This window comes from Lutra lutra, chromosome 9 (genome assembly GCF_902655055.1).
Source record: "Lutra lutra chromosome 9, mLutLut1.2, whole genome shotgun sequence".
Classification (NCBI taxonomy): domain Eukaryota; kingdom Metazoa; phylum Chordata; class Mammalia; order Carnivora; family Mustelidae; genus Lutra; species Lutra lutra.
Window position 1 is genome coordinate 142,469,057 of NC_062286.1, and position 20,252 is coordinate 142,489,308.

General features: G+C 61.2%; 1 protein-coding gene across 4 annotated transcripts; it reads left to right on the top strand.

The window, feature by feature from the left end:
- Positions 1-8,773: 8,773 nt before the first annotated feature.
- On the top strand, positions 8,774-20,078 carry LSM14B (LSM family member 14B). Of its 4 annotated transcripts, none has more exons than XM_047744644.1 (10): positions 8,774-9,125; positions 10,688-10,851; positions 12,109-12,208; positions 12,986-13,102; positions 14,993-15,160; positions 15,429-15,506; positions 15,727-15,888; positions 16,251-16,401; positions 18,112-18,297; positions 18,867-20,078. In XM_047744644.1, the coding sequence occupies exons 1-9, from the start codon at positions 8,999-9,001 to the stop codon at positions 18,281-18,283; spliced, it is 1,239 nt and encodes a 412-aa protein (XP_047600600.1). In that variant the 5' UTR covers positions 8,774-8,998; the 3' UTR covers positions 18,284-18,297; positions 18,867-20,078. The 4 variants fall into 4 exon arrangements, with proteins under 4 accessions (XP_047600600.1, XP_047600603.1, XP_047600599.1 ...); XM_047744643.1 differs by having other exon boundaries at positions 8,781-9,125; positions 12,073-12,208; XM_047744647.1 differs by lacking the exon at positions 12,986-13,102 and having other exon boundaries at positions 8,777-9,125; positions 12,073-12,208.
- The last annotated feature ends 174 nt before the right edge of the window (positions 20,079-20,252 follow it).

Consider the following 20,252-nt stretch of genomic DNA (forward strand, 5'->3'; position numbering starts at 1 on the left):
TGAAAGGGGGAGAGAGTACATGAGCCAGGGGAGGGGCAGAGGGAGAGGGAGAGGCAGACTCACCGCTGAGCAGTGATCCTGGGATTATGACCTGAGCCAAAGGCAGATGCTTTATCGACTGGGCCACCCAGGTGTCCCTGGAAGGAGATCTTATAATTGCATGAGTTGCTGACAAATAAAGTCAGATTTCTAGCTTCCCTTAAAAATGGTGGGTCTGACAGCTCCAGACCCAGCACTGCCTAGGGCATTTAAAGCAATGTGTTCTTTTTTTTTTTTTTTAAGGTTGTTTCACTTTCTTTCTTTTTTTTTTTAAGATTTTTTTTTTTTTTAATTTCACAGAGAGAGAGATCACAAGTAGGCAGAGAGGCAGGCAGAGAAAGAGAGAGAGGAGGAAGCAGGTTCTCCGCTGAGCAGAGAGCCCAATGCGGGACTCGATCCCAGGACCCTGAGATTATGACCTGAGCCGAAGGCAGAGGCTTAACCCACTGAGCCACCCATGCGCCCCAAGCAATGTGCTCTTGATAAGCCACTTAATTTTCCTGAGTTTCTATATATTTATCTGTAAAATAAAAACTTAACTTTGAATTTCTGAAGAACAGCCCAGGGCAACAGCTGTCCCTCACACCCAGGAAACATGCCGTCCGCACCCTGCTGTCCCCACACCCTGCCCATATGGACACAGCTTTCCCCACCAGTGAGTCTGCAAGCCCCAGGCCTGGAGAGTTAGGACAGCGGTGGGAAGGACTGGGACCCTTGCCTGTCCTCTCCACCCTGGCCATAGTTTGCCCAGGACACCTGGATGATGCATTCACACCTGCTGTTGGTGCTGGGGACCCAGGCTGCCCTCACGGAGCTGGCGTTTTTGGGGGCCGAGCCAAGGGCACATAGGTTAGAGATGGAGTTCGGGGAGGTAAAGTAGGGAGGGGTGCGTGGTATGCTGGGGGCGGGGGCTGCTCTGTCACTTTCACAGGGTGGCTGGTGGTTGCAGATGACCTGTCTGATTGGACGACATCAGAACAGAGAAGAAGGGAGGGCTGGGCTGTAAGGGGCCCAGAGGAAGATCGTCCAGATAGTGGGAACAGCAAGTGAAAGTCCTCGCAGGATTTTGAGCCCCAGAGCCCAGAGAGGAGCAGACAGCGGGAGTCACAGCCAAGCCAGCAGGAGCAGGTGGGGCTGCTGGTACTTCCAGTGGCCCAGGGTGGATGTAGGGGACACGTGTGGCATTCAGGGGCCTCCCGGCACTGTGGTGCCTACCACGTGACCATTTCGTGCGTGGACAGCGCACCTAGCCCAGCCTGAGGAGGCACTGCAACCGGGGGCTCAGTCCCTCAGGAGTGGGGATGGGGGCCACACCCCCAGGGAAGCCCCCAAGACCTGCAGAGGTGACAGCAGAGGCGGGGTGTGGCTGGACAGGCAGGCTGGGCGGCAGAGGAGGGAAGGAAGGAGCAGCAGCTGAGCCCCGAGAGCAGCTGTAGTGATGGGGCTGGTGTGCCTACCCCCCTGTCGGCCATCTCCCCCCAGGAAGAGCGGCTGGGGCACCCCGGAGGAGCCCCCACGTGCAGGGGAGACCAGCCCCAGCACAAGATAGGCCTGTGGCCGCAGAGTCTGACTGTGAGGGCAGGCGGCTGAGGTGACCTCCTGTGGCCTGAGGCTCTAACTCAGACTTGGTGAGAGCAGCTGAGACGGTGGGAGGTAGGGGCACCCGGGTCTGGCCATTTCTGGCCCGTGTGGGGCTTCCCCACTGGACACTCTGCTGGATGGGCAGAGACTTGGCCAGATCTGCACAGCGGCTGGCAGCTCCTGGCCCAGCCTGACATCCCCCGCGGGAGTCACCCCCAATAATCCGCACCATCCCTGGTCTCGGCACCTGCTTACTGGAGAGGCCGGGCTGGGAGCCTGTGGCTGGGACTTTGTGTGGCGATAGGCAAGGTCACCGGGAGGGCTTGTTCACCGGCTCGGTGACTACCTGAGGTGCACACGTAACACTCCGGCTCTGCCCGGACGGTGGGCAAGTTCCTCAGCGGCCCTGGTCTTCATCTCCAGTCTGCCTGGTGCCCCGACCCAGCGCACACTCGATAGTGACCAGTCTCCGCTGCCGTGATGTTCCCTTCAAGCGCCCATTTCCAGGTATTTGCCATCCAGGCCTTATTTTTCCACTCAGATATTAGAATGTGTGGTCTGCGAGCATCAGGGCAGGGGCGACGACAAAGGGCTGGGAGACTCGGAGAGGAAGATCGGGGTTCTGGGCAGCGGGCCCGCGGGCCCTGTCCTGCATCCCCAGCCGCGATGAGGCTTCTCCCCGGAGGGGTCCGCGAGCCTCTCCCCACGCCCACCGTCGGAGAAGCCTCCCTGTGCTCCGCGCATCTGAACACAGAAGTCGGGCCCTGGGGCAGCCGCTGGCAGAGAGCGGGTGCTCGGTGCCGAGAAATTCGCCCAAGCGGGGAAATGATGCTCATCCCGGAGGGAGCCAGGCACCGCGGACACCCGAACGCCCCGTCCCCAGATGACATCGAGCTGGGGCCGGGTCATCTCACGCGTGGCAGCGGGAACGTAGAGTGGTGCCGCCACTCTGGCAAGCACCTGGCAGTTTCTTACACTGTTAAATACAGAATCACCATTTGGCCGAGCAATCCCACCCCAGGCTGTACAGCCGTGAGGAGGACAAACACGTCAGCGCGAGAACTTGTGCACAAGCCTCCACAGGCGGCGGCGGTGGCGGTTCTAGGAACGGAGCGGAAACGACCCACATGTCCGTCGGCCGGTGCAGACAAACGCGGCTCACACGGTGGAGTATCGTCCAGCGGTGAGGAGGGCGTAGTGACAAGCGCCGCAGCACGGAGGAGCCTCGGGAAGGTCTCTGAAGGAGGCCCAGCGCCGGGAGCCGGTCACGTAAGACCACGGAGCATCGGATTTCGTTGAAGTGAAATTTCCAGGACAGGCAAACCCACCGTAGCTGCCTGGGTCTCAGGGGAGAGGGGGTGTGGAGTGACTACTAGTGGGCAGAGGTTTTGGGGTTGGGATGAAATGATCCTGAATTATATGCTGATGGCCGCACAGCTCTGTACTATGACTAAACGCCACCGGACCGTATATTTGAAATGGGCAAACATTACGGTATGTTACGTCTCAGTAACATTTTTAAACAAACAAATGAATAAGGCATGAATTCCAGGCCAGCCGGTGGCAGAGAGATCAGATTCCCGAAGGTGTGCCCTGAGCTTCCACAGTGGGTGCTGAACACCATTTGTGAAAACACTGCCCCCAAACCCACCAAGAGTCCCAAGGCAGGTGTGGCACTCGTGTCCCAGGCCTCTACAAAGACAAACACGTATTCCCATATGTCTGTGACCAGAGGAGCAAGGTGAGCCACAGGACATGTGTTTCAGGCGCCGATCGCCCCCCGTCTGGCTGCTGGTACCTGCTGGAAAGGCTGGAAGCAGCTCTGTCCCCAGAAGCCGACTTCTGGAGTGGCTGGAGGGCCCACGTGCTGCCCTGTGTCCACGTGCGTACCTACAGGCTCCTCGTGCACATTGTGTCTGGTGACCCAGTGCACGAACCCAGCCTTCACAGTCAGGGTGGCTAAGGCTACGATAGGAGGGGTGGTTTATAGTGTCACCACCTCAGACCTTAACACAAGTAAAAATGCCCACATTCCTGACAAAATGCTTTTCTCCCGCACACTCCAGCCTTTTCCAGGGCTGTGAGAATGTTTTAGTAAGTGTATGAGGGACACTCGGGTTGGCCCATGGAGCACTGTCAGGGGAGTTCAGGCTGTGGGAGGCTGGACTGCCTCTCCCGACCCCCTCCACCGCACGCAGTGCTTCTGTTTACATGACCTCATCCTTGGGGCCACGGCTCTTCCCCGCCAGCACAAAGACCAGTGCCCAGCCTTGAGTGGACTCAGAGCTGGCATCCTAGGATGCTGCCAGGTAAGCTGGTGCATTACCATGGCAATTGCCTCAGCTGTGTCCTGCATCCTTTGCACGAGGTCAAGAGAGGACAGAGCCCTGAAGAAGTAACTGCTTTCCCGAAAGCCCAGCTCCAGCCTCAAGGGGGTCTGTATCAGAGGCGCCTTCGAAGGGTTAGAGCACAAAGGTCACTTCGGGTTCCTGCCCCTCAGGGCTGAGTGTCCAGGTCAGCAGCCTGAGACACCTGAGTCCCAGCCTGGCTACTTGCTGGCTGTGGGGCCCCGGCCGGGCACATGCCCCAGGCTGGTTGCCCCAGCTGTGCGGTGGAGTAGCCACACCTCCCAGGACTGGGCCGGGGCTGCGGGAGCAGAATGGATGGCCCAGCAGGCACTGGTCATGGCACGGGCAGCTCAGTCCATACTGGCTCTTGTGCGCACTTAGTAAAAGCACGGTGGGTGGCCCTGGAACAAGGCTCTCGGTATTCACGTTCCTTCCAGGTGTAACGGACAGGGGTTCAAAAGCGCTCGGGTCATGAGTGGTCAGCCCCACGGAAGCCCACAAACGTAATACCCTTGTGTAACCAGCAGAAGTGGCCGGTGCCCAAAAGCCACCCAGGCTCCTCCTGGCCATGAGGCCCCAAGGGAAAGCCACCCTAACAGCCCACCTGTGACTGCACGTGCCAGGGGTCGGGCCCTGTGTTCTCCGTGTCTCTCTTGCCCCTGCCTGTGTGGCTGAGGCCGGCTCAGACTGGGTGCCCCGGAATCTTCCAGCAGGGAACATGCTGCCATCAAGGATCCAGGCTCCTGCCCGCGGGCCAGCTGGTTACCGGTTTCACTGTGAAAACGTCCCAGTGCCGATCCCCTGGGGAGCAGACACGTGCACCCCCACTGGGTCCTTAGAACTATCTTTTATTGGCAAATAAAAAGAACTACCAAGCGCATGAGCCCCTACATTTCCCTTCCCCATTCCCACATCCCCTTTCTTCACCTCAGCCACGGTGCTGGTGACTTGGGTCATGCCTTCTCTCCTCCCCCTGGGAACCGCCCGGAGGGAAGGTCCAGGGGGCCGGCAGGCAGCCCAGGGAGGCTCCCTGCTCTGGGCTTGCTCCCAGCCCCTGAAAGCCGAGATGGACAAAGAGGGGCAAGCCCCCCTCCAGGCGGGCAGGACGCCGAGCGATGCCAGCTGCAAAGGGCTCTTCGGGTGGTGGCTGCACGGTCAGTGGCCCCAACATCTGGCAGGGGGAAGGAGGCACCCAGGGGCACGAGTAGCTCCCTGCTCATTCTGTCCTCAGCTTCTCAGGTGGGTTCCGGACCCACGCTCTCGCTGGGAAGACCACAGCCAGGAGGTGCTGGGCCGGGCTCCAGCCAGGTGTGCTGACCGGCCCCGGGCGGTGGAGACCCAGGAACGTGCCCCCACCACCGCCCCAGACTCTCCAAGCCCCTGCAGCAGTAGCGGGGCTGACCGCCACCAGGAGACATACACCTGCGGCCTCCTCTGCTGCCCTATCCCGTTCCAGGACCTCAAAGGGTTCTCTCTACATTTCTGAGGGGCAGCTCCACTCAGGGATTTCCATCAGGTCTGCTCAGCCCTCCGTCTAGTGCGATGGGAAAGGTGGGTACGGCTGCTCACTGGGGTCTGGATCCTGATGTCTGCCTTGTACTTCTCTTCTCCAGCCCTGGCTCCCTCACACCAGAGCGCACAGCTGGGGGCAGGAGGGCAGAAAAGGGTCTGGGGAGGGGAGCAATATGCTTCCCCTACTGATGCTCATGGAACCTCCAGGGAAAACAGCCACATGGGGCCCTGGGCCGAGGCAATGGATCCAACAGGATTCACAGAGATGGGGCTAGACTGTAGGGGTGTATTCCTGGCAATGCAACAAGATCCCCTTCCTGTCTTTACTCCCCAGCCACACAGGTGAGCCCTGAACACACCCTCCCTGCGCCCCTTCCCCCACGGACAAGACCTCCTACCAAGCAACAGCCTCAAAGCCAGCCCTGATTTCCCCACATAGCCCACCTGTGATCCCTCAGCTCCCTACCCCTCCGCTGGGCCAGGGCCCTCCCAGAGGTGAGCATCTGCCCTCCCTAGTGCAGGACAGGAGGGCATGGGTGAGGTCCTGCCCTGCTGGCATGCTCCCACACTTCAGGCCGCTGCCCTGACTTTTGCTCTGTGAGCCAGCTGTTACTGACCTATCTTTGGATCAACTCACCGGTTGTGTTGTGCACCTGGTAAGCAATAAAACCTACAAGTCCCATGGTCGTGGGGCTCATTCTTGCTCAGGTGGACATGAGAGAAACAGTGACATTCTGAGAAGTGCCTCTCCTGCGGGAGAACTTGCCAGACTGTGATGGAACCCAGGGCAGCATCCCGGGGCCGCATCGTCACACCTGTCTTTATTAGACACCATGTACACACAGTAGGTGCTTAGTAAGCGGCTCACGTTTGCAGTGGAAACCTCACTAGCTGCCTCTGGGGTCCTCAGCACACCCATTCTCTTACTGGGTGGGCCCAGGGCGTGGGCTCCCGGCACCTGCCAGGGTCCTCGCAGCCACCAATGAGATGGGCAGGACAGCTACAGTCTCTGTTTGGCAAACGGAGGGACTGGGGGAGTGAGTTTCAACTGCTCAGGATTTCCCAGCTTCTCAGCTGTCTTTGTCCCCCTGGTGCACGAGTGTAAGGCTTGGTGATTACAAGTGGGTAAGCACTGTGAAAACCTGTTTGGAGTGGATGTACTGAACGGGTGTGCCCCACCCTGGGGCACAAACCGCACCAGTGGCCTCCTGAGTCAGGCTTAGGTCCCATCGCAACTGCTCCCCTTCTCCAACCTTTTGCAAGCGCCCTCCACTTTGGACGAGACACCAAGGAATGAACAGTAGGGCCAGCATTCCTGGACCTGTCTGCCCCATGTATTTTTAGCCTCTGCCTTGCCTGGGCATTTGCCCCATAGCTAATGTCCTCAGGGAACCACGTACTTGCAAGGGGTCTGGCAGGCTCTCAGAGGTCTCCGGAAGCCCCCCCCCCCAGCCCCGGTCCTGAGGCTTCAGCTCTAATTCTCTTTTCCCAAGACAGAACCAACTTCTCTTAGTGAAGACTGCATCCCCACCTCCGCCCCAAAGAACTTGGGGCTCCAAAAACCAGGCTCTGGGAGACAGAGAATCTGTGAGGTTGGGCAAGTCATATTCTAGACCCATAAAGTGCGGGGGGGGGGGGGGATGGCCTCGCTGTAAGGGGGAACAATCAGGAGACCTGGGGTGGCAGCTACTCGGGACAGGTGCACCCCCAGGGAAAGGCTGTGCTAAGGGAGAGTCCCATCTCACTTCTAGGACACCCCCATCCCCAGAGATCTCTCCTAGTGGGGCTGGACTAGTTCCACAGCTCGGACCCTCCTCACCAGCGCAGTCTTCTCACGTGCCAAGAACCGATTCTAAAACGCACAGGTCTTAGCAGATGCCTCCTGAAGACTTTTCCACGTCTGCTCCCTCCTCGCTGCTCCCTGTTCCCAAAACCATTACTGTTCCGGGCCTGGATGTCACCGGGTGCTGGCGGGAGCCTGTCCCGGGCAGGGTCTCCATCCTCCCTCACCAGAGGAGGGGAGTCGGAGGCCCGTCCCAGCGGCGGGTCACGTTCTCCGCAGCGGGTCGTTCCCTTGCTTGACTCTCACGGTAAGAAACACACTTTACATCTTGGCCGACCCCAGGGTCAGCAGTCACACCTGTAAGCGGTCCCCTGCGGGGGATGTTCTGGCATTTTCTAGGTTACCCCGTTTCCTTTCTACAAAATGCCGGCCAGCCTCCACCGACCTTCCTTCGGGACCCGACACTGGCCCCGCATCTGCCGGGCCGGGGCAGGAGGGAGCCCGACAGACCCGCGCCGCGCCGAGCCGCCGACCAGCCAGGTCCCGCTGCGCCTCCCCGGGCGGACGCCCAAGACGCCCAGGACGCCGGCGGGCGGGAGCCGGGCCGGCCGGGCCAGGCGGGGCCGCGAGGCGCTGGAGGCTGCGATTTGGGTTAAGGGGCGCGAGGCCGCCGCAGGTGTGGGGGAGGGGAACTGAGAGGCGCCGCGCTCAGCACTTTATGTTTAGCGGCTGACGCGCCGGAAGCGCTCCCGCCCGCCGCTGCCACGGCGCCCCGCGCCCACAGGGCGGTCCCCGCCCCCCCGCCGCCCCCTTCTCTCAGCGGGCAGGGACTCCTGGCCCTCCGGGTCTACCTCGAGGGACAGGGACCCCGAACCCGCAGTCGCCTCCCGGGACAGGGACCCCGACCCCCGCCTCCGCTCGGCGGGACAGGGACTCCCGGCCCCCCGCCTGCACCGCGCGGGACAGAGACCCCGAGGCCCGCCTCCGCATCGCGCTCAGGGACCCCGGCCTGCGGGCGCTGGAGAAGGGGCGGGCATACCCCGGCCGGGCGGCCTTCCCACCCGGAGCAGGGGAAGCTGTCCTGGCCTTTTCCGCAAGGCAGATGCCTGACTGGGGGTCCACCGCTCGCAGGCTAGCCGCCCCGCGACCCCGCAGGGCCCAGGCGCTCCGCCCACAGCCCCGCCCCCGCCCCGCCCCTCCGCCCTCCGCCCCCGCCCTCCAGGCACGCGCGCTCCGCCCCTCCCGATACCCACCCCCTTCTCCGCCCCCCACCTCCTCACCCCCTCCCGCGCCGCCCCGACCCCTGAGCCTGCCCGCCCGGTCTCGTGCTCCCACCCCGCGCAGGGCCCGCCGGGAGTCCGCTGAGGAGGGGGCGGAGAGCCGGGGAAAGCCCGTCCGGGCCCCCGGCGCCGGCTGCGCAGGCGCGGAGGGCGGGCCCGCCCCTAGGCCCGCGGCGCGGCCATATTTAAAGGGAGGCCGGCGCGGCGAGCCAATGGGCGCCGAGCGTGCGGGGGTGGGGCGTGGCGGCGCGAGGCCCCGGATGTGGCTGCTGCGGCCCCTCCTCCCCCGCGCTCCCCTCAGAGCCCCAGGCCGCGCGCCGCCGCTCGCTCGCTGGTCCCAGCGCAGGCCCGTCGGGCGGCGGTGAGGAGGCGCCGAGGCGGAGGAGCGGGCGGCGGCGGCGGCGAGGCGACCGCGCGGAGGCGAGCGGGCCGGGCCCAGCCGGGCGGCCGCCGCCATGAGCGGCTCCTCGGGCACCCCGTACCTGGGCAGCAAGATCAGCCTCATCTCCAAGGCGCAGATCCGCTACGAGGGCATCCTCTACACCATCGACACGGACAACTCCACCGTGGCGCTCGCCAAAGGTAGCGGCCCGCGGCCGCCCCAACCGCCCCGGCCCCCGCGGCGCCCCCCGCGGCGCCCCCCGCCCGCCTCCCCGCCCCCCGCGGCGCCCGGCCGGCACAATGGTCCCCCCCGGCCGCGGCCGCCGCTCATTGTGCGCGGCCCGCCCGCCCAGCCCGCGGGAGGGGAGCGGCGGGGGGAGGGGGGCGGGTCCGGCTCCCGCCGCGCCGCCCCTCCCCCGCGCAGCCCACCTCTGCAGGTGGGGGGCCGGCGGGCGCGCAGAGCCGGGTCCCCGCGGCGGAGGGGCGGGGCGAGGGGCCCGGGGCTCCCGGGCCTCCCCAGAACGCGACTCCCGCAAGCCCTTCTGGAACCCATTAAGCAGCCGGGGCCTCGAGGCGGACACACGGCGCGTCCTGCTGGAGCCTCCCGCCGGGACGGGGCCTCGCTGGGCAGCTCGGCGGCCCGCCGCCGCCGCACCCCGGGGACGCGGGGGGAGGAGGCTGTGCCGGGCTCCGGAGCGGCCGCAACCCTTCCCAGCCTGCCGAGGCGGGAGGCGGCTCCGAAGTTTCTTTGTCTTCAGCCTCCAGGGAAGATGGCGAGTGCCCTTCCTCGCCTCTTAGAGAGAAGCGCCGAGTGCGGCCGGGTCGCCGGAAGCCCCGAGCGTTCCCAGGGTCTCGTTAGGCCTCGAGGGGTCAGGGCTCGGCCCGCTCGCTGCTTCTGCCAGGGGAGCGCCCGGCCTTCGCTCCGCTCTCCGGGAGTTTCTGCTAACGCAGGCTGCAGGCTCTGGGTAGACCGACTGCCTGCTCCAGCGGGCGTTCGGGGTTCCAGGCCGGGGCGTCTGCTGACGTGTCCTCTCGGCACGCGGGGGTGTTGGCACGAGATTCTCATTGGAGAAACTGAGGCCCAGAGTGTCTGGTCCGTAGCAGGAGTTGTGCTCAGTTCAGGGAGAGGCTGCTTCAAGCCCAGCTCAGCCCCACGGACTGAAGGAGGACAGACGCGGAGGGGCCCTAAGCCCCGCTGGTAAGGGTCCACGCCCCCAGGAGGGCCCTGGGGCGCACGCTGGTGCGGCGGTCCGCTCTGGGCCCGCGGCTCCTGGAGTGTCAGTGAGAGCCCCTCCCCGGCAGGCTGTGGGAAGGTGTGCAACAGCCTCCCGGCTCTTCTCCGGGCAGAACGGGCTCCCGGGGGTGACGACGCGGGGTGAGGCTTCAGGGAAAAAGCAGCCGTCGTGCTGTTTGGCCTTGAAGGCGGTGCGGGCGGGCGCTCTGCGAAGCCGACCTGGTTTGCTGGGGCGCCGCGCCTCCTGTGTTCACCCCCGAGGGTGTTCGACCTCCCGGGACTGTCGGGCTCAGATGTCCTTGTCTTTGTGACCTAGAACCTTTGGAGTCTTGCCAGCTGGGGTCTTGTAGGTACCGTGCGTTGGAAATTGGGGGGTGGGGTCGATGTCGGAAGGTGGACCACGGACGTGGCGGCGTGGATGGTGTGCGCGGCCGGCCGGTGGTGGAACGCCTGAGAGCCCCCGTGGAGAGGATGGAGGGAACGCCCTTGGCCGACGAGAAGCTGACCCCTCTTTCTCTCAACTCCCAAGTGCGGTCTTTTGGCACTGAAGACCGTCCCACAGACAGGCCGGCCCCCCCCAGAGAGGAGATCTATGAGTACATCATCTTCCGGGGAAGCGACATCAAAGACATCACTGTGTGCGAACCTCCGAAAGCTCCGCGCGCGCTCCCGCAGGACCCCGCCATCGTTCAAGTAAGCGCGCGCCTCCGCTTGGCTGTGGCGCGGCCTCGAGGGGCGCGGGTTTCCGGCGGACCTTGGTGTCCTCTGGCGGCAGCGCTCCGCTCGGGGAATAGCCACTTAGCGAAAAGTGGTTTAACTTCTGTGTGGGCTGCTGGTGTTCCAGCCCGCGGTCGTGTGCGCTGGAGAGGGAGACTCCACTTGCGTGAGAAGGGGGTGGTGGCCCGGTCTTGTCTGGGGTGTTGGGGGCATCGCTAAGTCACTAGATTGGGGTTGGGGCAGCAGGACTCGCTCTCGTCGCTGTCCAGGTTGTACACACCGGTGCTTTGGGACACTGAGTTTGCCATTCTTGTAGCGTACTCCTGCCTGCTGTATAAAAGCATAACTTTTTAAAAATTTTTATTTGATTTTTTTAAAGATGTGCTTATTTGGGGAAGAGCATGGTGGGGTTGGGGGTCCTGGGCAGAGGGAGAAGGCGACTCCGTGCTGAGCAGGGGGCCAGATGCGGGGCGGATCCCGGGACCCAGAGACTATGACCCTAGCGGGAAGGCAGTTGCTTTACTGACCGAGCCATCTGGGCGCTCCCGTTAAGGCGTAATTGCCTAGGATGACCAGGGAACCTAGATTAACATTCTCTCGACTTAGAGTTTAAATATTCCCTGGTTCCTCGGAGGTCCATACTATGGGAGGTGCTCCCTGGAGGCTAGGAGCCGGCGTGGCGGGTTCTGGGGACAAGAGGAGCAGCCCCAGGCCAAACTTAGGAAAGGTTTGCAGTGAGAGTTCTCAGGGACTCCAGAAGAGTCAGGTACCTGAGCCAGGCCCCGAGGGACAAAGGGGCCTTTTGGGAGCAACAGGCAGCAGTGTCCCTGAAAGTGTGGGGACCGGAGAAAGGCTGCTCATCTGGGAACCACGTGGCTGTAGTCCTGTGTGTCGGGGCCAAACCGAGCATGGGGCACCCGTACAGAAGCTAGACTACGTGACGACAGCGGGCGTCGTTAAAGGGCTTGAGTTAGGGGAAATGGAGGCCCGAGTTACCTGGACAGGGAGTATTGGGTATGGAATGTGGGAAAGGCAGCTTTGAGCCCCCTTTGGCCGTCCTGGAAGTGCCCCCTGCGCCCCCCCAGCCTCCAGGGATACAGGCTGAGAAACTGGCTGCCTTTCCCCATCTGAGCCGTGCTTTCCAGGCGGGTGATGGGGGGCCTTGCGCTGCTCTCATCTGTGTGTCTCGTTGCTCAGTCTTCCCTGGGCTCGGGCTCGGCCTCCTCCTTCCAGCCACACGTGCCTTACAGCCCCTTCAGAGGAATGCCGCCCTACAGCCAGCTGGCTGCCAGCTCTCTGCTTAGCCAGCAGTACGCCGCTTCCCTGGGTCTAGGTGAGTAACCTTTTCTGTCTGGAAAACTGCTCGTGCGACGACCTCCGGGAGGCAGGGCCGTAGACCCTGGTGCTGGGGACACCGTCCTTGGGGTACTCCACTTGTGTTGCATGCTTAGCACGTTACTCCGTGCGACTTGACCGGCCAGAACGCGTAGTAGCTACTCAGAGTAAAAGAGTTAGTCTGAGTTTTGGAACAGATGATTCTAATCAAAATTCATCTGAAATGTTGGTCTGGGTGGAAGTCATGGTCTATTTGCTTCAATAGGAAACAAGTGTTACGCGTGATTCCAGATGAGTTCTGACCATAGGCACGTCTGCAGGCTTGTAAACGCAAAAGTCGCGTCACCACCTCTGTTACAGTCACCGTACTGTCCGTGCTTTGCTCCAAAGTTATTTCCCCAAAGGCGCACCAACTCTGGAATGAGGTTCTCTCCCGCACACGGAGAGTGAGGGTCTGCCTGGCCCTTGACGCAGCTTTTCCGTGTGTTCAAATCCTGGAGTCGCCAGTCTGCTCCTCGGGCGCAGGGCTTCGAGCAGGCCCTGTAGACTGGCTCTTGGGTCTGGGTCACTTTCTAACCAAGTTGTTTTGATTGCCGCTCCGGTGCAGGTGCCTTTCTCAGCCTGGCTCACCGTGTTTCTAGAGTAGGTTTGTGTGAGCCACGTGTCCTGCGAGAGACTGCTTGGCTCTTTCCAAGCTTGCTAGACACAGCACGAGTGTCTCGTTACTTATTTGTGTACCTTCTCTTTTGCTCTTCTCTCCTCTGTCTTCTTTTAGAGAAGCTGGTGAGCCCTCCAGCCTCGGCCGCAGCTTCCAGCCCTAGTTCTTCTCCATCTCCACAGCCCGCCTCAGAGCTTGACATGTCCTCAGAACCACATCAGCTCACTTCCAAGGGTAACCGCAGTCTGGGAGAGCTGCATGCTGTCTTGCCATCCTGAGAGCAAGGGGGTAAACCAGTAGCCCAGAGTGACCGTAGCTGTAGCCAAGCCCGTGGGGTCAGTTAAGCTGCTTCCGTTTGATTCAGTGTGTGGTCATGATCTATTAACCATCTCCCGGCGTTTTAAAGAAGAGATTGGAAAGAAGTGGCCAAGCGCTTGTTCACTTTCCCTGCGCCCAGGGTCTGTTCTGACCTGCACGGAGACCACCAAACATGGGAACTTTCCCTTCCCTCTCCACAGAAAGCCCTTCCCTGGGGTGTCTGCTGGTTCCAGATGTGCTCTAGATTGCTGGGTGAGACCGCAGTGGAGGGTCCCTGAGAAACTCACCTGTTGTTTTGGGAACTGTGTGCCACATTGGTCGGCCGTAGGGGCCTGAGGGTAGCTTTGTAATGGGAAGCCCCTGCAGAACTGGGAGGCTCGCTTGAGCTACCGACCGGGCGAACGGCTTCTTAATGCTCGTGTGCACCACCTGCCTCAGCCTCGCTGTGGTGCCTCTTGACCTTTCCTGATGCTCTCAGTTCACGGAGAGCTGAGATTCACGTGCCTGCCTGTTTGAGGTCGAGCACAGGAGCCCTGTCTTCGCCGCGGGGGCTCGGTCCGGGACGGCTGCTGGAGCTCCCGCTGTGGCACACCGCTGCCGTCAGTCTGTTACTCTGCCTGTGTTGCTCTCTGCTCCTGCACGGATGCCGGCATGTCCGAGTTGTGGAAGCAGTGATGTTTTTTCTCGGTTAAGTTGACATCAGAAGTTCGTCGTTCTTCGGATTGTTTGCATGAAATTGCTAAGGCAAGATGGTTTAACTGGTTTCTTTTCTCAAAAGCAAAGGAGCCTGAGCCTCTCGCGCCCCGGAGGTAGAGTGCGGCAGGAGCGGTCCGTCTGGGTCTCTGGGAAGGCCCTGCTGGGCAAGGTGGCAGGCTGGGGAGGCTGCTCTGGCGTGGCGCCTGGCGTGGGGTGGGCCACGAGCAGCTTCCGTGCTGGTCATAAGGGACTTTTTCACAGGTGTTACCTTAGTGTCTGTGCCACGTGGAAAATAAGAAAGGTGGAAGAGCCGGTCTTCACGTGTGACAGGCTGCCTCTCCTCGTAGCCAGTGCCGTGGTTAGGGCTCAGCTTTTCTGTGTCAAAGCTCTGGACCCCCACCCAGCACCCACCCCACCCCCCGTAGACTGTAGCGAGGAGAGGAGATGGGCCCATGAGGGCGCCGTGCGCCCGCCTCCGGGGGCGGCCGGGGAGCCTTGGTTTCTTCCTGGCGGTCTCCCTCTCTGGGTCTCCCTCTCTGGGTCTCCCTCTCTGGGTCGGCCCTATCACCGCGGCCTTTCCGCCCTTTGCGGTGTTGTTATTCCTCGAGCGGAAACAACGGTGTTCTGGGATTTAAAGAGTGATCAGTGTTTACTACGAGATCCTGAACTGGGACGGTTCTTGTTCAGAGAGGAGTAGGATGAAGTAAGTTCTCAGACGGTGGATTTGCTGGCATCTTGGAACCCACGGAGCCCCCTTGGGGTTAGAGCTTATGTGGTTTTTGGATTCGTTCGTTTGTTTTTATGCGTCCCCCTCCCGCCCTGGAAAGCTGTTTCTAAACCGCCTGGGGGTGTTCGCTGTTGGCGGAGTGTTCTCTCCTCAGTGGTCCGGTCCGCGGCTTGGGGGTCCTGGGGCTCAGGGCTCCCGGATGAACCGGCCTTGTTGCTGCCTGGCTAGACACAGGGGGTGGTCCGGGGGGGGCCTGGCTGGGATCCGGAGAATCTCCAGGCGGTTACCTTCAGCTGCCTGGCGTGCCACCCGGCAGGAGTGGCCAGAGGGGTGTGAGGTTTGCTCCTCTCTGGTTTTAAGCCCTCCTTCCCTTCCCGTCTCAGGAGCCGGTTTTCCATCCGTCCCAGTCGGCAAGAGCCCCATGGTGGAGCAGGCTGTGCAGACTGGTTCTGTCGATAACCTGAACGCCAAAAAGCTGTTACCCGGCAAGGGCCCGGCGGGGGTGCAGCTCGGCGGGCGGCCCGCGCAGCCCTGCAGCAAGAGCGGCAGCGGTACTAGCACCCGTCGTCCTCCGGGGCTCGCTTCGCGTTCTCAAAGCGGCGCGCTGCTTCCTGGGGTCCTTTGTCCTTCTCTCTCCTCTCTTTTTGTTTTTCCTTTTATTTTGACTGAACAGCACCAACCCCTGTCCCCATCCTAAACACCGTGTGCTTTTGCAGGGGTCTCCCCTTGCTGCATGTCCCTGCGGGGGTGCCGCCCTGCGTCCGTCGCTGGGCTCCACTTCTGCGGGCGCTCGCCTTACTCTTCCCTTTTGCGCCTTAGATGTAGCTCAGCCGGCCGCTGTGCCGAGTCAAGGGCAGGTGAATGACGAGAACAGAAGGCCTCAGAGGAGGAGATCAGGTAACAGTTGTTGCCCCTTGAGTTCTGGGGCGCCTCGCCCTGTCCAGGTGTGCTCTGCTTCCCCCGCACCGCCCCCCGCCCTGTCTCTGGGTGACGGTTCGAGGGGGTGCTGGGGCTCAGAGTCTGCTGCTGTGTGCTCTGTTCCCTCCTTGTCGTCATGCCCCACCGAGTGAGGTCAGCTTGGTGGCTTCCCAGCCACGGCTTTCCTTTCTTCTCACAGGGAACAGACGAACGAGGAACCGCTCCAGGGGGCAGCACCGCCCGACTGCCGTCAAGGAAAACACGATCAAGTTTGAAGGCGACTTTGACTTTGAGAGCGCCAACGCCCAGTTCAACAGGGAGGAGCTGGACAAAGAGTTTAAGAAGAAACTGAATTTTAAAGGTGTTTGCCGTTATTTGGAAATTGCTGTCCGTCCAGGGGTATCTGTAGAAGCGGGTCAAGAAAAGACGGGCAAGGGGCGGGGGGCATGCAGTGGGGCCGCTGGCCAGTGTGGAAGTGGCACCCCCTAAGGAGTCCTGAAGGAGCGGAGGAGCCTCGGGGCCCCCCTGCGAACTGTGCTTGTGGGGGGAGGGGGAGCAGACCGTGCGGCCCCCGGGTGGACAGGAGCAGTTTTTGAGGAGATTCCGCGAACACTGAAGGCCGTCCCCCACCCTCCCGCAGCGCGACAGCTGCCAGGGGTCTGCTCGGGGAGAAGGGGTGCTCGGTTCACTGCCCAGCATCCCAGTGTGTTCTTCTCCGTGCAGATGACAAAGCTGAGAAGGGGGACGAGAAGGACTCGGCAGTGGTGACCCAGAGTGACGAGGCTCCCGCTGAGGAGGACCACCTGGGGCCCAATTGCTACTATGACAAGTCCAAGTCCTTCTTCGACAACATCTCCTCTGAGCTCAAGACCAGGTCAGGGGCCAGGGGAGGGCTCAGGGCTCGGGGCTCGCAAGGCCTGGATGGGCTGGCAGGAAGACCCTCGTTCTGCCTCACACCCCCTGAGACCAGGGCCTGCTCTCTTGAAGACCAGCCTCCGCTCTAAGTTCAGGGCCAATCTAGGATCCTACTCCCATTTTTGCCACATGGGCATCTCGGTCCTCGTGGCGCCAGCAGGTGGCAATTTGGAAACCCCCGGCAGTCACGGGCACCTGGGGAGTCGACTTCTGTCTTGGCTTTCCAGCCCCTTTGTCCATTAAAGCTGGGGTGGGCACTGCCCTCCCCAGCTGAGCTCGTTCTGGCCTATTCTTGTTCCCAGTGGACCCTGGGGGCCCGAGGCCTTGCTACTCACAGCAGCCAGCCAGGGTTCCGTTTGGGGGCGGGGGGGTCTTTCGTCTGGTTGCTGGAGGCTGGGGACCCTGTCGTGCGTTTTCAGTGCCATGCAGCTGGTGCTTGGATGCTGCCATGCGAGTGAGCAGAGTGGTAAACAGGGTCTGTAGGACGGGCACATCGTGGAAGTCGGAGCGCCAGCCACACTGCTGGGTGGCGAGGGCACCGCACAGAGCAAGCTGGGAGTCCTGACTTGCCCACGTCTCTGGCCTGGCAGGGGGAAAACCGATAAAAGCATGAGCAGGTCTAGGATAGAAATGCTTCAGGGAATGGGAGGGGAGGGCTGGGCAGCGGGAAGGTAAAGGTCAGTTGAATGTGGCGATCTCACCGCATGTGGAGTGGGGAGCAAAGGAAGCTGCTGTGGACAGGCCGCCGGGGCGGGGCCAGTCGGTCTGGGATGAAGGGGACGTGTGCGTGTGGGGGCTCGGTAGCAGTAGGTCACAGTGACGAGCAGCTCGTGTGTGGAGAGCCGTGGGCAGCTGTCAGGGCGGGAGCTGGTGGGCGATGCCGTCCGACCCCTCAGCGTTCTCTGGTGAGCGTGCTGAAGGTGGGGACGGGCGCGGCTGGGCATAAGGTGGTGGTGGCGGGTGAGGGGAGAGCTCGGCTTCCGAATGCACGTGGAAGGGGGGAGCAGACAGGGTGTGCTGACAGCATGTGGGGAGAACCAGCACGACTCTGGGTTGCTGGCCTGGGGGACTGAAGGACTCAGCTGTTGGTTCTTCTGAGTGAGGCCTGTGGGGACCATAGAAGAGGAGCTCAGTGCTGGTGCAGGGCCCGTGAGCGGCCCAGAAACAGACACAGGGCTCCTCTCCTGAGCTACGGAGGTGGGTGTCAGAGCATCTGTGGCGTGAAGGACGGCAGGACAGCATGCAGTTTTGGTGCCATGTCCCCACTGCCCCCAGAGCGTGAGCATCGCGTTCTCGGAGACACTGTTCCATCTAGCCCAACCTTCTCCTCACTTGTCTGAAGGGGTCCATCACCTGCTCTGGGTCCTGGAGCCCACAGGGGCCCTGCCTCGCGTGGCATGCTCGCCTTCATTGGTAAAAACGAGAGTTGATGCCGAAGCGGCCCCGGCCCGTGAGAAACAGACCTGGTTGGAGATGTGGCTGGGAGTGGCTGTGGCGCTGGCTCCGGGGTTGCTGGGCCGGGACCGGGTCATCCCCTCTGCTGACTCCAGCAGCAGTCCCCACCTGTCGGGCTTTCTTCCCTCTTGGGCTACATGAGGCTGGGGCCTGGCTCGGAAAGGGGTGAGCAGGGACCACTGCCGTTGGTCTCACGCCCCTGTCTGTGCTTCAGTTCCAGGCGGACTACGTGGGCTGAGGAGCGGAAGCTCAACACAGAGACCTTTGGGGTGTCTGGAAGGTTTCTTCGTGGCCGTAGCTTCAGGGGTGGATTTCGAGGGGGCAGGGGCAACGGTACAACCCGGCGCAACCCAACTTCCCACAGAGCCGGGACTGGCAGGGTGTGAGGATGCCGCCTGCGGTGAGTGAGGGAAGGAAGTTTCTGGGCCCTTTGCAGGGAGAGCACTGGGGTGGGAGGGCCCGATAGCCAGCCTCTCTCTGCAGGAAGAGCTTAGGAGCCCGGAGCAGCTGGCTCTGGTTTCCAGTAAGAGCCCGGATGAGGGCCTCGACCCTCCCAGTCACCCAGGGGCCTCCTAGGGAGGGCATGCCCCAGTGTTGTCAGAACGTGGTCAGCAAGGACACTTGTCCCAAGCCAGCCTCCCTGCTCTAGCCTGCAGGGACTCCGGGACTGCCAGTGACTTGTGTGCCCCGTGAGTCTGGGCGGTGAGGGGGTTACAGGTGTGCCTAGAGCTGACCTGCCTCATCCAGGTTGGGATCTGGAGCTCCCTCTCTGTCCCCCATGTGCACAAAGATGATTTCTATCCTCAGTTGTGATTACAGAGTCTGGGGAGCCCGGGCCTGACTGGAGTGCAGCAGGGGGATGCGCACCCCGTCCTCCCTGGGAGTCTGCGTGCCTGGCTCCTGTGGGGCGGCTGCCTCGGGGAGTGCTGGCTGAGCGTACTCACTTGGTGTCCTGTCCCCTTCTCACAGGCGCCTGTGGAAGTCGCACAGAAACGACGCTGTGTCTGAGGATGTTGGAAACGCTGCACTTATCGGGGACACGGGGGTCACTTTGTTTATGGAGTTTGGAAAATTCCCGTACTACTACTTGTGTTTTGAACTTAATTGAACTTGGACATGGTCTGAGTTAGAACCACTTGTTTTGGGGGAAGTATCCGTGGGTGACCTCTTAGAGGTATTTTGGCCTGTTTTTCCTCTTTAGTTGCGCACAGCCTGATTCTAAGGTTCTGGTATTTTGGAGAAAGGTTTTAGAGCAAAAGCTTGATCCTCATTTTGTGACTTTTCTTTGTGACAGCTTTGATTTTTTTTTCAAATGGAACCAAATCCCATTTGGCAAATGTGGCAGCCAAGTGTGTATCTCTATAACCCAACTGGTCTCTGGTGCTGCTGGCCTGGCACCCCCATGGCCACAAGTGGGGGGGTCTCAGGAGCCACACAGGGCCAGCATGGGAGCGTGTGGGGGTGGGTGGGCGTTAGGGCAGGGAGAGTGGGGTGTCCCACGGATCATGTTGTATAAGCAAACCAGACAACCCTTACATCCAGAGTGGCGATGTCAAGGTTTAGAGCTGGTGGGTTGGGGCAGGGGGGGTGGTGCAGGGAAGAGGGGGTAGTCCTGGAGGCTTAGGAAGGGGTCCTGAACTTAAGCTAGGAACTGTTGCTCGGAGCCTTGCTTCCATAGGAATCGGGGATGGGGGCCAAAGCCCAGGGACCTGTGGCGTCCCTGTCCTTCCTGCCCCATCCCTGCCATCCCCAGACCCAGGCTGGTCAGTATTGGACTCTGGCCACTGTTCAGTGTCTCATCCCCTTGGAAATGAGCCAGTCTTTTTTGCAAGGTCGGTTGACCTAAAACATTATTTCTCCTCAATTGTAAATAGTTGCGTTTTGTTTTATGGTGGGTGGAGGGTGGGTGGGGAACATAAATTCGTTGCATGAGTAAATGGGTCAGACCTGTAGTGTGAGCATGCGCCCTTCTGCCGGAGAGGGCACTGTGTTGAACATAAGCACCTTGGTAACTAAACCCCTTTAAATAGCTACAAAGGTTTTAGTTCTGTATTGATTCAGTTACTGTAAAAGCTTGGGTTTATTTTTGTAGGACTTAATGGCTACGAGTTAGAACATAGCAATGGGCTGCTCTGTTGGAGTAATGTAAATTGTAATTATAAATAAACATGCAAACCTTTACAACTTTTTTCTTCTCTGCTCTTAAATAGTTCTGTTGATTCTGCAGCCTGAGTCACAGCTTGTGTGACTTGCCCGTCGTGAGGCGGGAGATGTTATTCAGGCCTCAGGCTGGTAGGACCTTGGGGGACGCCTGCTGCTCCTGCGTGAGCTGACCGCTGGTCTGGAGGAAGGTGC